Source organism: Nasonia vitripennis, chromosome 3 (genome assembly GCF_009193385.2).
Source record: "Nasonia vitripennis strain AsymCx chromosome 3, Nvit_psr_1.1, whole genome shotgun sequence".
In the NCBI taxonomy this organism is placed as follows: Eukaryota; Metazoa; Arthropoda; class Insecta; order Hymenoptera; family Pteromalidae; genus Nasonia; species Nasonia vitripennis.
In genome coordinates, this window is record NC_045759.1 from 19,443,975 (window position 1) to 19,459,235 (window position 15,261).

The 15,261-nt window shown below is 40.2% G+C and overlaps 3 protein-coding genes across 6 annotated transcripts; 1 reads left to right on the top strand and 2 right to left on the bottom strand.

Moving 5' to 3' along the window:
- Positions 1–421: 421 nt before the first annotated feature.
- On the bottom strand, positions 422–9,941 carry LOC100119280 (phosphatidylinositol phosphatase PTPRQ). 4 transcript variants are annotated; one of them, XR_004344721.1, is made up of 21 exons: positions 9,764–9,941; positions 7,629–7,964; positions 7,296–7,553; positions 6,928–7,224; positions 6,189–6,845; positions 5,760–6,098; positions 5,399–5,689; positions 4,795–4,998; positions 4,610–4,715; positions 3,291–3,517; positions 3,130–3,206; positions 2,917–3,051; positions 2,724–2,846; positions 2,493–2,641; positions 2,287–2,422; positions 2,140–2,206; positions 1,805–2,060; positions 1,524–1,613; positions 1,378–1,449; positions 1,103–1,294; positions 422–1,025 (listed from the first exon to the last, which is right to left on the bottom strand). XR_004344721.1 is itself a non-coding variant. In XM_008207014.4 (21 exons), exons 2-21 carry the CDS (start codon positions 7,942–7,944, stop codon positions 997–999), a joined length of 3,849 nt encoding a protein of 1,282 aa, XP_008205236.1. In that variant the 5' UTR covers positions 7,945–7,964; positions 9,764–9,940; the 3' UTR covers positions 422–996. The 4 variants fall into 4 exon arrangements, 3 of the variants coding, with proteins under 3 accessions (XP_008205236.1, XP_008205234.1, XP_008205235.1); XM_008207014.4 differs by having other exon boundaries at positions 1,378–1,437; positions 1,965–2,060; positions 9,764–9,940; XM_008207012.4 differs by having other exon boundaries at positions 1,965–2,060; positions 9,764–9,940.
- A 1,272-nt stretch (positions 9,942–11,213) lies between these two features.
- On the bottom strand, positions 11,214–13,402 carry LOC100115429 (60S ribosomal protein L10a). The gene is made up of 5 exons (XM_001605483.5): positions 13,248–13,402; positions 12,677–12,832; positions 11,986–12,134; positions 11,542–11,714; positions 11,214–11,455 (listed from the first exon to the last, which is right to left on the bottom strand). The coding sequence occupies exons 1-5, from the start codon at positions 13,250–13,252 to the stop codon at positions 11,285–11,287; spliced, it is 654 nt and encodes a 217-aa protein (XP_001605533.1). The 5' UTR covers positions 13,253–13,402; the 3' UTR covers positions 11,214–11,284.
- On the top strand, positions 13,367–15,148 carry LOC100115467 (small nuclear ribonucleoprotein Sm D3). The gene is made up of 2 exons (XM_001605546.6): positions 13,367–14,549; positions 14,623–15,148. Exons 1-2 carry the CDS (start codon positions 14,234–14,236, stop codon positions 14,733–14,735), a joined length of 429 nt encoding a protein of 142 aa, XP_001605596.1. The 5' UTR covers positions 13,367–14,233; the 3' UTR covers positions 14,736–15,148.
- The last annotated feature ends 113 nt before the right edge of the window (positions 15,149–15,261 follow it).

The window sequence follows — 15,261 nt, forward strand, 5'->3', positions numbered from 1 at the left end:
TATGCTTTAACGCGAAGAACAGAACGAACCCCTCGTTATACAGCGCTACATAGGTACAGTGGAGCGTTTAACATTCGTGCATGCGATAGACGCGTGTCGGCGACCTTCATTATGCAAGTTGCCGTTGCGCAATTCACGTGGAGCGCTCCTATAATTCATTGGTAGCTCATTCAGTAGAAAAGCTCCCGTAGTAGATTTTTAGATTAGTATAGGTGAGCCGCGTGCTATTGTGGATGGATGTAGCAGTTAGAGCAGTTAGGAGTCCGATGTATGGCATTACGCGCAAACAAGTCGGTGTTGACGAATGAGCGACCGACGAGACTCGCGCACGTGAGGAATTGTGCGATCGATAAAGCGGAACAAAAGTATTGTTCTCGCGTAATCAACAGGCTTAGCAGGAATATTAAGAAAAAGACAATTAATTGTCGTCAAGCGCCTGCAAATGAAATATTACAGCGCATAAAATGTATTTGGTTCGATTAAAATTGTGGATACAAAAAAAATCTTACGAATATAGTAGACACGATTAATTCTCTTACACGGCGCGTTTCAAGTGTAAATAAATTGTTTGAACATTAGCTTGTGATTACGTTGACTTTAAATAAGATTATGTAAAAAAAATCATAACTTTAAAATATGTACAAATTTAAATCTACGTTTGGGCAAGTCGATTATCCTTCAGGAGCTTGCCGAAAGGCTTACGATTGTTTACAAGAGATTTTTCTGTCTTTTGCATAAGCAAACAATGTAAATATTACAAAAAATAATTTCCTCTTTAGTAAATATATCGATATCGGTGGCCCCTATCACCGATGGCACTTGGGTGTTTCTCTTTCTCATAGCCGCTTCCGAATCTCTTAACAATCTAAAATATTGATTCTGCGATATATATTTTTACACGTATAACTTGTTAAATAAAATCTAGTTGATCTTGTCATGACGAAACTTGTAGTTGATCACCAATCACATGAAGCTTGCATTGGCACAGTAGATTACTTATAAAGAAGTATCTTTTTCACCAGAATCTGAAACAGTTTGAAAAGATGATTAGATAATTAAGTCGCTGCGACTGTATGTTCAATTTATTTCTTCATCGACGTACCGTTTGTCAGATAATAACTACTTCCGGCAATCGTTTGGCTGGAACTTGGTCGTATAAGCGGTTCAACATTCTCGTATAGAGAACTACTTGAACTCTTGAGATCATTATTTTCGTCTGTACTTTCTTTGCTAGTCGTTGAAAAAGAATCGCGCGCTGATTCACAAATGGCATATCCCTCACTGTTATATCGCCCTAGAATCAATTAGATCACAATTTATGAAAACTCTGGACTAAATCATCATCACATCATTTTCGGGTATAGAAAAGTTAATTACCAATTCGATTGTGGTTTGTTCTGGTGTCAATTGCACTTGTCGATTTACAGTATCTTAAGCCTGCGAACAAAACTTTTTACTATGTATTACGATGACTATTCAATAAGAAAATTCGAATCGCGTAGAAAACTCTCAAGTATAAATACCATTCATCTGAATCTTGGGCGTAGTTTGTGGTGATGATTGACATAATGGTTGCATTGAATCAATTGAAGTAGACAAACTATTTTTTTTAACTGAAATGTAAAGAGTACAACACATATTATTATACACAAATCTATCATATGTATGACTTATACTAAAGGACAGAACAAATTGTAAGCATTTAAGCCTACCACGTATCACCAACAAAAATAATGGCTAAAAAGCAGACTGAACAAAACATTAACAAGCAGTTATAGCAAGGATATTTTAATTGATGTCGTACCTCGATTAATATTAATAAGAAGTATTTATCACTTGCAATCCACAAAAGTAATATAAGAATAAAACTATAATTAAACTTAATAATTTTTTGGTAGCCGTTAAAATTTTGAGGTAGGTATTTGATTGTTTTAAAAAGAAACAGTCGACGTAATTTTACATACGAGTATCAAAGCTGTCAACCAAGTCTGTATTCGAATCACTCCGATCTTTCTTCGTTTTGTCTTTAGAATATATTGGATCTATGGGTGGTGGTTTATCTGGAAAACAAAAAATTAAAAAGTAAAAACGATGGATTCAAATTAAATCTTAAAATTCGAGCATTTAAGTTATACATACATGTTTTTAAGAAATATGGATTCTTTAACACCTGTCTTATGCAATTATAAATGTAAGCATATTGACTCTGGAAAAATGATAGCGATTACACCTTTTTAATTCAAATAACTATGTCTAGACATCTGATCAATATTTCGTCTTTCTTACCTCTCGTTGCACCATGTTCAAACGATGCCTTCTCAATCTATAAACGGTTCCAAACACATCTAACTTTCTATTGTCTCTGATTGACTGAAGTAAAATATCTATGGCAATTAGCGTTCCAGTCCTTCCAATCCCGGCGCTAGAAAAAAGGCGTGGATTTTTATAAATTTCTCACTAAATCGGACAATTCTAGGGGGGACAAAACAAACCTGCAATGAATAACGGCTAGTCCTTTAACAGTCGAAAATTGTTTGCGGAATATTTGGCAAAAATGAATCATGGCATCAAAATCGTCAGGAACATCGTGATCCGGCCAGTCTTTGAAATGAAGATGAGTTATTGTACGTCTCTTGTCATCCTGAAAATTTAAAACGAAATTAATGTGTCGTACTAAATTTATTTAATTTCTGAAACTGTAAAAAGTATTTAGCAATATTTACTTTTTGCAACACCAAGGTACGTTGTGTGAAATTTCGATAATCCAGCTCACTTGTGCATCTGATTGATAATTTTTCGTAATTAAAGGTTTCCCTTATAGTTGGATAGTACTGATGACACTTTTCCTAAAATACGAACAAAATTTGTTATCACAAAGCTTTAAATAATATAACGAAAATTGCAATGTCAACTTACTTTTCCTTTTTCCACCAATTGTGTGAGCATTAAAATCATTTTGACATCATACTGGTCGATCATCCGCCAGAAATCATAGGTCGTATCTTCCTTCGGACCCTGGCATGCAATGTACTCTTCATTACCAGAATAGCCCTGAAAAGTAATTTTACAATATGTGAGTTTATTGATGCCATAAAAATGGTACGTCTATCGAGTTGAATTTTGTTTTACCCGAATAAAAGAAGCGTTGATGTAGTCAGTGTTTGGATCATTGTCGATAACCTCGAGCTTCACCCTCGAAAAATCATCTGCAAAAAAAGGACGTTAGTAAGTAAAGATAGTTTAAAAGATCAAAGTGACTACCACACAAATCATCAATGAACAAAACTAACACGGCAAGATGTCAGAGTAACGGTTCTTCTTTCTGTTGGCCTGTAAACATGCGGCATTGCTCGGCATCTGCAGATCAACACTGAGAGTCTGCAGCAGTTGAAATTCATTGCTGAGCTTTCCAGGATTTTCGGCCAACTGCTGACAGTGATTTATGAACTTCCTGCGCGTAAACGGATCCGGCACCGGCGACTCGGGTATGTTGGACTGCAAAATCCTCTGTAGCAATCTGGAAATTCGATTAGATCAGTTTGTGAGTCTTAGACTTGTATTATACATATTCCCGGAAAAGCTTCGCTCTGGGTGTTTACGGAATCACAAAAATAGCGTCGATCGAGCGGAAGCCGGGGAAATGGATCGAGCATGTTTGTTTGTTTCCTCATGCTCCGCTGCTCTCTTTGGAAAATTATTTTTCTACAACGCGCGCTCCTTCGAGTTTTAATGCATGCGCATTCAATACATTTTCGATTATAAATGCAGCAACAAAAACAGGAAAACAAGCACTCGAGTCGCTATTTTTACTCTGAAAGCAATATCAATTTGCTCATCATCATTTGATCGATTGATTTGTTGCTCTCCAACAGAAAGCTTTTCCCTCGTTTTTAATCACTTAATAGGCGAAAATCATCGATAGAACGAAACGAAATCATCGAGAAAAAAGCACGCTCATCCCGAACAGTCAGCCAACTGAAAACTCTCCAAACGAGTGCAAACAATAATTAAAGTACTCATCAACACAGCGCTTCCGGCAAACGTTTCGTTCGCACAGCTCATTACAGGAGTGAAAAAAAGCGAGTAAACACGAGCTGGTGGTACTCTCGCTCATTCATTCACAGCACTCGGCCTACACGAGCGACCGCAGCTGCGAACTAGAAGGATCAAAGTCAAGCTCTCAATATCTTTCACACACTTTTGCTCGATTTTTCTTTTTTCACTAATCTACTTGTGGCAGACATCCTCTCTCGTTAGGCACAAGCGTGTTCACCTTCGGCGTGCGTGCTTAAAAATATCCATGACACGAAAATAGCTTCTCTCGACAAATGCGTTGGACTGTGCTAGAGGCGGCCGGCGGTCTGCAGCAGCCGACGATTCGCCGCTGACTGCGTCGCCCGAGATTCGCTGCCGCCTTCGACCTCGCTCACGATATAAAACGCCCGCTCCGCTGCACGTATGCGTACGTACATCTGTCGAGAGGAGAGGAGAGCGCGAGCATTCTCTCTCCCATGAGTCACGGAATAAATATTGATCGGTTCGATCCGTCGATCGATTGACGAGTGTTGATATAGATGCGACTAGAGGTGGACATGGTTGAGATACTTACAGTCTAAAAGAGCAGCGCTTGACCAGCAACATCAGGGTCGTCAGAATGCCGATGAAGAGGATACCAAACACGACTCCGAGGACTAGTCCCACGTTCAGTTCGGCGTCTAGAAAAGTAGTAGTGCGGGCATTTAAGAAGAAATTTTAGTGGAATTTCTCTTCGCTTCTTCTGTTAATGATACTTACTAGTTTTGATGGTGAATGAAACGGAATCGGCGTAGCCCTGATCGGTGAACGCGCGCATCCGTACCTCGTACCAGGTATCAGACTTTAGCGGACCGTTGCAGTAAGCCCTGGTCTTAGTGTTGGACGAAACGTCGGGACAGGTTGTGTCCTCGCCGACGACAAACTTGACCGCTTTCATGTGACCGTAATCTACCACGAAGCTCGCTGCATCAGAAAAATAAAAAAAATTCTTAAACCAAATGAATCGAATAGAGATTATTTGATCGGCAGCGGGAATAGACGTGTACAGTTGCAAGTGTTATGTAACGCGGTGATTGTTAATTATATATCTTGAAAAAAGACTCTGCCTGGATTAGCGGCTGCGATAAAGGTCGAAACCTCCACAAAATGAATAACGATTGGCATAAAAGTAATACACGTACGAATCAATATTTATCGATAAGGCGTTCTATCGTTTTCTCGATGATTTGAGAAAAATCGATTGCATTATCCAGGGCTTAACGAACCGTGTAACATTGAGTTATTTTGTTTGATATATTGTGTAAAAAGAGAGCAATCTTTTCTTGCGCTATTGATATTATATTAACTGTTTTTTAATGCTTACGAAAGGGATTCCAAAGTGGTTCTGTAGCTTGATAAGGTATCTGAAAGTCTTTTTCCATCGCTTCCTCCCAGGACGAAACGTTCGGCCATCTTTCGGCTTGAATGTCGAATCGCCCAGACGAAGATGAATTATCGAAAGGAACGCCCGATACCATGATTGCGTAGTACTTGATGTCTCCGTTTGCGTCAGGAAAGAGAGGCAATAGGATTGCTGCGGAAGTCGTCGTTCGTCGAGCTTTATGCGGATCCAACGTAATGGATTTAATGTATTCCATCTCTGGCTGCGGTGGGACTGCGCAAACGTCAATTACAATCGTATCCGAAATTTATAAAAGATATTTATTCATCAAAGGCAAACTTACTTCCGGCAGGATATTTATATTCGAGATCAGCGATTTCCCCAGAATCAGTCGAGCTGTAGACCTCGGCGAATACTTCAAATTTGTATGTATAAAGTGGCTTCAGTTCACCCAAATCCAAGACAAATATCTCGTTCTTGTCAAAGTCATCCGTAACGTTTACCTCCGTGGTTATAGTGTGATTCTCTAAACCCGACCTCGTACCGTAAACGGAAACATTAAAGCGATGTAGGATTCCTTGTAGAGAACAAGGTAAACCCCAACTGAGTTGTGTATCCAGAGCATTCGGATCGTCGTCTCGACGCTTGATCGTGATCGTCAGATTGGTTACTTTATCAGGTACTGAAAAAATCATAGTGGCGGATTTTGGAATTTCTACAAACATTTATAATACTGCAAAAATCACGATTTAGAGTAAATGAGAATACTAACCCCCTTGTGTTATGCTGTAAAATTTGATCTCTACGCTTGGACTCCAGCCACCACCAGTTTTGGCTTCTATCCTTGCAGTATACTGAGAATAGGCTTCTTCTTTCATCAAGCTGTATTTAGTCAGTGTTGGATCAATGTTATCGACAACGAATTCTCTCTTTAATGTACAACCATCAGGTACCGGCGAGCAGGGGACCCAAGTAAAATTTATTCTGTAGCCTAGTAACTTTCCCGGTCTATACCTTGGTGGATCCCATATGAACCAAAGTTTTGAATTTTCTCTACCAAGCGATTGAAAATTTTGCGGCGTCGATGGTCTATCCTCACTGGTTAGAACGTAAACGGGTTCGCTCAACGGACTGTCACCTTTTTCATTGATAGAGTAAGCAGTGCACACATAGTGACTATAAGGACTAAGATTCTTAATAGTCGTAGTGACGTTTTCTATTAATCTGTCGGTTATCTCAATTTTGGATGTTCCATTGGCTATTATACTGATACCACCACCACTAGTGTAATTATAATGACAGGTGCTAATTACTTCTTTCAAAGTACAGTTGTCCTCGTTATTTTTCACGTCCCAAATTAAAGTTATTGATTCCTTTGTAGTGTTGATAGTTCTCACATCGGATATGTTAAGCCAAGGTGCAGAAGCCACTGTAGTTATGGAAAATGATGAAATTAGATGAACAAAAGTGATAAATCGTGTGTTAAAATACGAAAAAATGTCGAAGCTCACCTTTTGGATAAATGGGCAAAACAGATTCAATTGGATTTGTCGTGGATGCAGTTTTGTTTGTTATATCAATCACGGATACTGATACCCAATATTTGAAGCAAGATCGCAAATTTTCAAAAACAAACTTAGTTTCGGTTGTATAATTAGTTACAGTGTGCCTGTTATAAATATCCACAGTATCAGCAATGATTTTGTACTCTTGTATGCATCTGTTTGCATTTTCAGGCATGTCCCATCTTACTACTAATGAAAAGGGCTCTTGCAACGTCAAATTGACGTTTCCTACTGGTCCAGGTTCTAAAAAATATTTTATTTCTTCATAATTTGTTCCCGATAAACAAGAATTTAATATCTAGACCTAACTTTACCTTCAAACTCAGTCGTAGTATTAATGAATTCCGCATCATTCTCGTGTGTTGGCATAGGAGTCACACCTATTCTGTACTCCCGACAGGGTTCTAATCCCGTTATAGAGTACTCGGATTTCTTTGACCAATAAGTATCTAAAAACTCTTCCTCGGTCCAAACTTTTATCTCATATTCATCAGCACCAGAGCTGATCCATGACACATTCAAAAAAGTCGGCCCTCTAGCTACTTCCAGTCCTTCGACATACGTTATTCTATCTGTAAATCAAAAATGCGAATCAGTGTTCAAAGCTCCGATCGTTTTATCCTGAAAAAGAGAGTAGAAAATATTACTAGAATTAGAGAGATCCGGCTTGTCAGTTACAACGACATTTTCACGAGTATCAAGACTGTCCTCCTCCTTTTGTCCATAATCTGAACTGTTATAAATCTTCTGAGAGCTATTTAGCGATTTATGATGATCAATCAGTTCAGGCGGCGGCGGCGGCGGCGTCGTCGTCGTCGTCGTCGAAGTAAAAGCAGGCTCATCTATAACATTATTCGGCAGATCTTTGAGCAGCAAACCATCGCTTCCTGGGTCTCCATCTCCAAACACGTAGAATATCTGCAATATGTACAGGAGTACCTGCAGTCGTTTCCTCGGTATCATTCTGTCATTCAATTCGAATTCTGCAACAGAAAAACACAGGAATGTATGAGTATCTCGATGCTCCAGAAGACAGTAGGTATAGTCGTGTGCAGTGAATCTCGTCGCGAGCCTCGTATACGTGACGGATATGCCTCTGTCGCGAATCGATCCTCGGACTCTGATAATAACATTGCGTGATACGCGCTATCAGGAATTCCGAGCCTTTTAGATCGACGGCGGCCGACGTGGTATGGGTCGTCGCGCGGCGGAAAAATGCACTCTCTCTCTCTCTCTCTCTCTCTCTCTCTCTCTCTCTCTCTCTCTCTCTCTACACAGTCCACCGCGTCATAATCAGCGGCACACGGATAACCCACGCAAATAGCGAACGTTCGAGTGCAGAGAGAACAGGTGTAAATATTTTGAAGCGATTCGACGTGAATAAAAGTGAAAGCTATATGCAAACATGCATACGTAAGTTTCTTGAAAAAAGAGTCAATAAACGCTTGGAAAATCGGCAAAGGTTTCCTCGTTATACACGTAAGCGCAGTAGCGCTGCGAGCATTTAAAGCAAAGCTGAATTATGCATCGCTCGTATAAAGTAAGTACGCGCTCATTGTCATACGCGAACACACACAGACACGTGCGGTATTTTAATCGAGAAAACGATATACCCGCCGCGGCTATTGGCATGTATATATATACTTATACTCACGGAGATTCGGCAGTAACGGTCGGCTTTGCGCTTCTCATCGCGCGCATAACATAATGATACCGATAAATCGAGCGCAAGTCAGAGAGCGCGATGTGTATATATGTATGCAAGTGTAAGAACACAACAAAAGAAGACGAAGCCGCAGCAGCAGCAGCAGCAGCAACGACGAGGAGTCAACGATCACTGGCTAGCACGAAAAAGCGCTGTACATTATATATGTGACTCGGCATAGTTTTTTTTTTTTATCCCCGAGATAAGTCTGTTATATTGTAACACACAACAGGCGATCTTCGGTATTTTTATGACACCCAGCTCGTTATCGCGCGCGAAGGGATATCTCAGAGCGATCAATCGTGTAATATACGAAATTCGCCGCCCTCGAGATAAACAAATAATAAGTGTCGTCGCAGAGCCTCCGAGACGCTCGTGTAAGTGCGTGTACATACAGTCACAACACTATTACAAGTGTGTAGTACACGAGAGAAGAAGGAAACTGGTCCGTCGCGCGGCGGAGCGGATCACTTACTGGCGGCCGACTTCCTGCTTCGGCCGTATAAGCGCAGATATCGCTGATAAGCAGCGCGCGCGCGACAAACTCGACGAGAGAGAACTGTCACAGGCCGATTGTCAGCCGAGAGTGCGAGTAAGTTATACTCGCTTATTAATTAAGCATACAACACAGCAGGGGAAAAATAGCTACGGCGCCTTGTTTGTATGCGCGACGCTTACGATGATGTGTATATACATATACTCGGACGCGCCGGTGCGCGGCGTAGACGACAATGAGAACCGAGTTCGGGGATTTTACGCGTGAGAGGAATTGTTTATTTTCGCGCAGTAGCCGCGATGGCGATCGATGCGCGCCCTCGAAAGAGTCCTCCGAGTGGCTCCCACTCAGTGTGTACAGCTATAGCCCTACTACAGTAGTGCACAACGCGCGTTGTAGTATATATATGCATAGATGCTTGGAGGATCGAGAGAGGAGAGAGAGAGAGAGAGGCTGCAGCATCACGCTGCGAGAGCGAAGATGCGTGTGTGCACACGAAGAGAAAGGATATATAGCCGCACGGCGAGAAAATAATGCGTATAATAATCGCGGAGAGAATGGAGAAAGACTGCGAGATTTACCTGATGGAAGGAAAGACGATGAGTAATCGCGTGCGAGTGGCGCACGCACACGGTATAAGGGGGGCTAGCTGCTACTTGTTGCGCGCTCGGCACTGCATTCGTTTATGCCTAGATGCGAGAGACTCGTCCGCGTCCGAGCGTGCGAGGCAACGCTGCGAAACTGCTGAGCCTATACTCCTCCGCTCTCTCCTGCGGAGGCTTTGCTCCTCTCCTCCACCATAAGGCTATATACAGTGCGTGCACTGTGTACTATACAGAGCTCGGCTTATGAGCGGACGAGAGGGAGAGAGAGGAGAAGAGACTATATAGTATAGCTATATAGCGCGCGACGAAGAAAGGGCGGAAAAAGGAGGAGAGAGAGAGAGAGAGAGAGAGAGAACCCCCACAAAGGGATCTCGAGAGAGAAACGACGCGCTTCCTCTTCCTCTCCTCTCTCTCCTTCTCTTTCTCAAGTGCACACAGATGGCATCCCCGTGGAGAGAGTGCAGCGCTGCCAGACACTTACGCACGCCTGCATGCATCAGGTTTTCCGAGCGCAGGCGCTGCATCCTCTCTCTCTCTCTCTCTCTCTCTCGAAATAGAAGGAGACGATGCTCTCTCCCTCTCATGCGGGTGGTAGCTTTTTCGGCTTTGTTTATATCTCGCGAGCGAGCACTAATGCATCTGCATCGGTCTCGGAGATGTTTTTTATTATATGAGCGTGCGACCGATGTAAAACGAGATGATGGGCTTGATTGAGGCGAGAGTGCGACGGACGATTAATAAAGCGCAGGATCCGTTTTGCTGGAAATAGCTATATGTACTGCTTTACAGATGCGTTGCGGCTTTTTATGTTGTTTCGGAGAGTAGCGCCTGCAGGCTTGAGATAATGACGGTATATCTGTAAAGTTAGCTGATTGTCTATTTGTACGTGAGTCATAGAGGAAGCGGAGCAAGTTTTTTTTTTCATTTATTTTCTTGCGAATTATTGCAGATTTTATGAACTTATCAAACGTCACTCGAATTAGGTTGTGCTAATAGGAATATTTAGCGCCTTATCTTGTCGCTGACCAATGAAACAACAATTGTCGCTGATAACAGCCGACTATTTTTCTTATTAAATTCGTAATTCGACTTTCCAACTGATTTATTGCCCCCGATCTTTATCGCGTTAAATAATAATTTGTGATTTTGTTTCATTATCTGTTTGTTTTAAGATGTCGGTATTTATCCGTTAAAAATAAAGCGTTTCTTGCACTTTGACCATTGTGTAACTAATACGTCGAACAGTTGGGATTCTCCGCGCTTTCTTGGCAATGAATAATTTTTTCATTTTCCCTAATAGAATATTAAGAATTATTAAATACTAATAATTTAATACGCACATAATTATTTTTTTTTTAGTTTGAATATCTTCATCTAATCTTAAGAAATAAATAGGAGGAGGGAGATTACGAGTAAAAACAAAATGTTTAAAAAGCTGATGGTGTTGCTTTATTATTCTGTAAACGGTATTAAAATCGAAAACAAAATAAAAGATGTTTAGTACAGCCTCTGGGGCGTTCCCATGGATGACTTGATGTGAAGGGATCGGACGTTTTGCCAGTGCTTCTTCAGCAGCGAGACGAGGAAGTTGATCGACAGATGGACGTTCTGAACGAGCTCATCTGGGGTCATGTCAACGTGTCCTACGGCGACCGACAGACACAATACCTGCAATGGAAAATATCGTTTAATGTGTGTTTTTGAGAGATGCAAATGAATGGCTGGATATTGAGAATAATTATAAATAAACGTACCTTCTTCATCTGGAACTTGATGGTGGCTTTGACTTCATCAATCTTTCCAACCATGGACTCCTGGTGAGAGAGGAGACCAGGGAATTTACCGGCTTTGTTAAGACCGGGACCCAACAGACGGGGGATCTGCTTGATCAAAGATTCGCTAGCAAGGAAAGCGTCGTATTTCTTGGCTGTAATTTCGAAAATAAAATTAATTAGTACAGTACTTATATGTACTTATTTTTAAGCATGTTTTTTAAATTTATTAATTTGTCTCAACACGGATTGAGGTACAATATGATAAGCATATTGTCCACACCTAGTGAAGAATTTAATCTCCTTCCATAGACAACCTTCACTACAAGGTAAATACATAGAGCAGGTGCTTTGAGGAAGGATCAATGAGATGTATAATCTTCTTTCTTATGTTTTTAAATTAACTGGCTGCATGAGCAAACTTACCTAGTTTCTTTACGAGTTTCTTGTTCTTGTTCAGCTTCTTAAGAGCCTCAGCATCCATGAAAGGAATATTGTTAGCTTTGGCTTCATCACAATGCTGCTGGTCTCCAAGAACACAGACTTGCATTTTTGGGCGAGGAATGTTCTTTAGCCTGAAATATTTCAACACAATTTTTATTCAACTATACCAGCAAATGATCAAAGTTTCATTACTGGCCTATACAGTAACTCTCAGTAATGAATGATGTCAACACATATTATCTGTTAATACATGCAATATAAACCATCATTGAGTTAATATATAGAAAGTAATGTTGCTTTTACAAAATTACAATTGCCACAAATATCTTTTCAAAGTAAAGTCAATAAAATTTGTTTCACAGCCAATAAGTACTTCTACAATATTTACTTTGCTTAAAAACATTCTTTACTGACCCAACTTCATGAAGGTATGCCCAAAATGACTTACCAGCAGGATCACAGTTTGGCTGTGACCCTGTCATTCGAAAAAAATTTTGCGGTATAATACCTCCCCAATTTATTTAAGACCCTGGGTGCAGGTCCGCTAAGCAGAGCCTAGCTTCCTGACATACGGAGTACCCCTTTTTGATATATTATCAAGTTTCAAATCGACAAAATCGAGTATCAATATATTTAAACCAAAAAGAGAACTCCGAAGCAGGTAAGAACGTACTTGACGGTGCCTGAGAAACGCTTGTCCTTCTGGGGATCATAGTTCTTCAGACCAATTTGGAGTTCCACAGTTTCCAGAAACTTCCTCTTCTTTTCTTGAGCGCCAGTGATTGTGGCGTTGACGCACTCGTACAGAGTGTCACGCGAAACTTTGGACCTAGAATCAAGAACGAAGAAATTAATATGCTTATACGTAAAATATACGTAAGTCTAACAGCTCCACTTGTGCGTAAGAACGTTCGAGTATCCTAACCTCTAGATATCAGCATGCTCGAAGAGCATATCTTAGAAACCATTTTTCTCGTAACAATATAAAATTGCAGACAGAGTAATACAACGAAATTATTACAAAGTGTACAACGACTTTTTTACAAATAAATCTCATTTTAAACAACCAGAACAATATGGAAACATAGCAATAATCAGACCCTCCAAACACCGTCTATTCACAAAAGTCCCCAAAAATATAATAAGCCTAAAATTTATTAACATCTTCAGAATCTTTATTATCCAAAATTGCAACAATTTGTCAGCTGATCGTTGCAAAATTAACAGATAAAAATTGTACTCACGTCATGTCTGCAGCAGTGCGTCTGCACGGGTCGACGACTCAAACCGGAAAGAGCAGCAAGGCGCGCGCCAACGCGAATCATATACTACCAAATCCGTAGATGTCCAACGTCCAATCGTTAATATAAGTCGTCGCTTGAGGTCGCTACATCCTACATGTATGTATGTACTAAAAACATATTTTTTCACAAAAAAGCGTATATAAATAAATAATTCTTTTCGGAACATAACAGTTTTGATAATAATTCAAAAATTATTTATTTGCGGAAAAATCTCTTCATTTAAAGATGCGTAAGTAAAAACATTAGCAAACTGCAGTATTTTCGAGCACTTGCAATTTGCGAAGACTTTGAAAAACAAAGCCACTCCACACCGCACCGGTTACTTTAGCGCTGAGTGTTACTTGTTCCAAAAATCGTCGGTCTTCGATCCATCTATAACTACTTATATCGCAGTTGAGTAAGCTAGCTCGCGAGTTTTTTTTTTTACAAAATCGAATAAGTATTTCAAAGTAAAATTATTTATGCCGATAGAGTAATTTTTAACGTGATCTGTTTATTATTAATGCGTTGGATGACGAGACGATACAGCAGCAGCCAATCGAAAATTCAATGAGCACTCTAACTTATCGATCGATGGTTCGCTTAAAAATTTGCGATGCGCAAGCGCAGCCAGCCCCGTTTCCACGCCACTGGTGTAGTACCCTCGTTTTTCAACACTTTTTCTATACCTATATACATTTTGTTTGGCAGATATAGGTATATATACCGAGTTAAAGCGGCGCTACACTAGTTTTGCTCCGAAAAGTGAAAAAAAAGCCAACATATCAGCCATGAGTACAGGACAACAATAATTGCGCGCGTCCCTCGAGTAAATAATTTTTATATTCGACGCAAGAAGCGATTTGTTGAAAACTCATCAAGTCAACGCAGCACAAAAGTGATCAGCCTATTTTTCACGAGATAACAAACGCATAAATCGGTGAAAAATGTCGATAGGCGTGCCAATAAAGGTGCTGCACGAAGCGGAGGGTCACATCATAACCTGCGAGACGAATACCGGCGAGGTATATCGAGGCAAGCTCATAGAAGCCGAAGATAATATGAACTGTCAGATGCAAAATATCACGGTCACCTACAGAGACGGTCGTGTTGCACAGTTGGAGAATGTTTACATCAGAGGATCAAAAATCAGATTTCTAATATTACCAGATATGTTGAAGAATGCACCGATGTTTAAGAGACCTGGTGGGAAGGGCTCCGGGACAGCGGGCAGAGGAAAGTCTGCCATTCTGCGAGCACAAGGTACGATGCAATGCTTGAATTTACTAGAATTATGAGAAAGAACTCGGTTACTCATCTGATTCATTGCTTTCAGCGAGAGGCAGAGGTCGAGGCCAGAATCAACGAGGCAGAGGCACAGGTAGCGCACCATGGCTCAATCAGCAAAACCAAACGAGTGCACCTCAAACTGGTCGGGGAAGAGGCTAAGCACACTAGGGATATTATTTGCGTAATGATGATGACCAAACAGCTGAGAGAAACTCTAATCATTCAAATATTCTTATATTTCTAATAACAAGAGATAAGCCTGATTTGTCACCTCATCTTTCTATATTATAGATTATTAGTATTTCGATAAATAAAATTTTCAAAGTTACCCTTTATATTTTCATTCACCTCTGATCGTCAATTTATGATGAAGTACTCATATGTTAGCTTTTTATTATTGGAGGTGATTGTGTCAACTACATTTCCATATTTTTTTTTCAACTGATCAGAAAAGTATCATTTACTTTATTGGTTGCAAGAGTATAAACAATCAATGATAAGTCATTGAAAGCCAGATGTAAATTTTAATAATAATCTGAAGATCATGTACAAATACAAAATATTTAAAATTACTCAGAAATATTGCATCATTTCCCTTACACGATTCCTATTTACATATTAATAATTTCAATTTATTTATCGGTAAATTTCTGGTCATTATTAAGCTCATCATAATCTTGAGGAG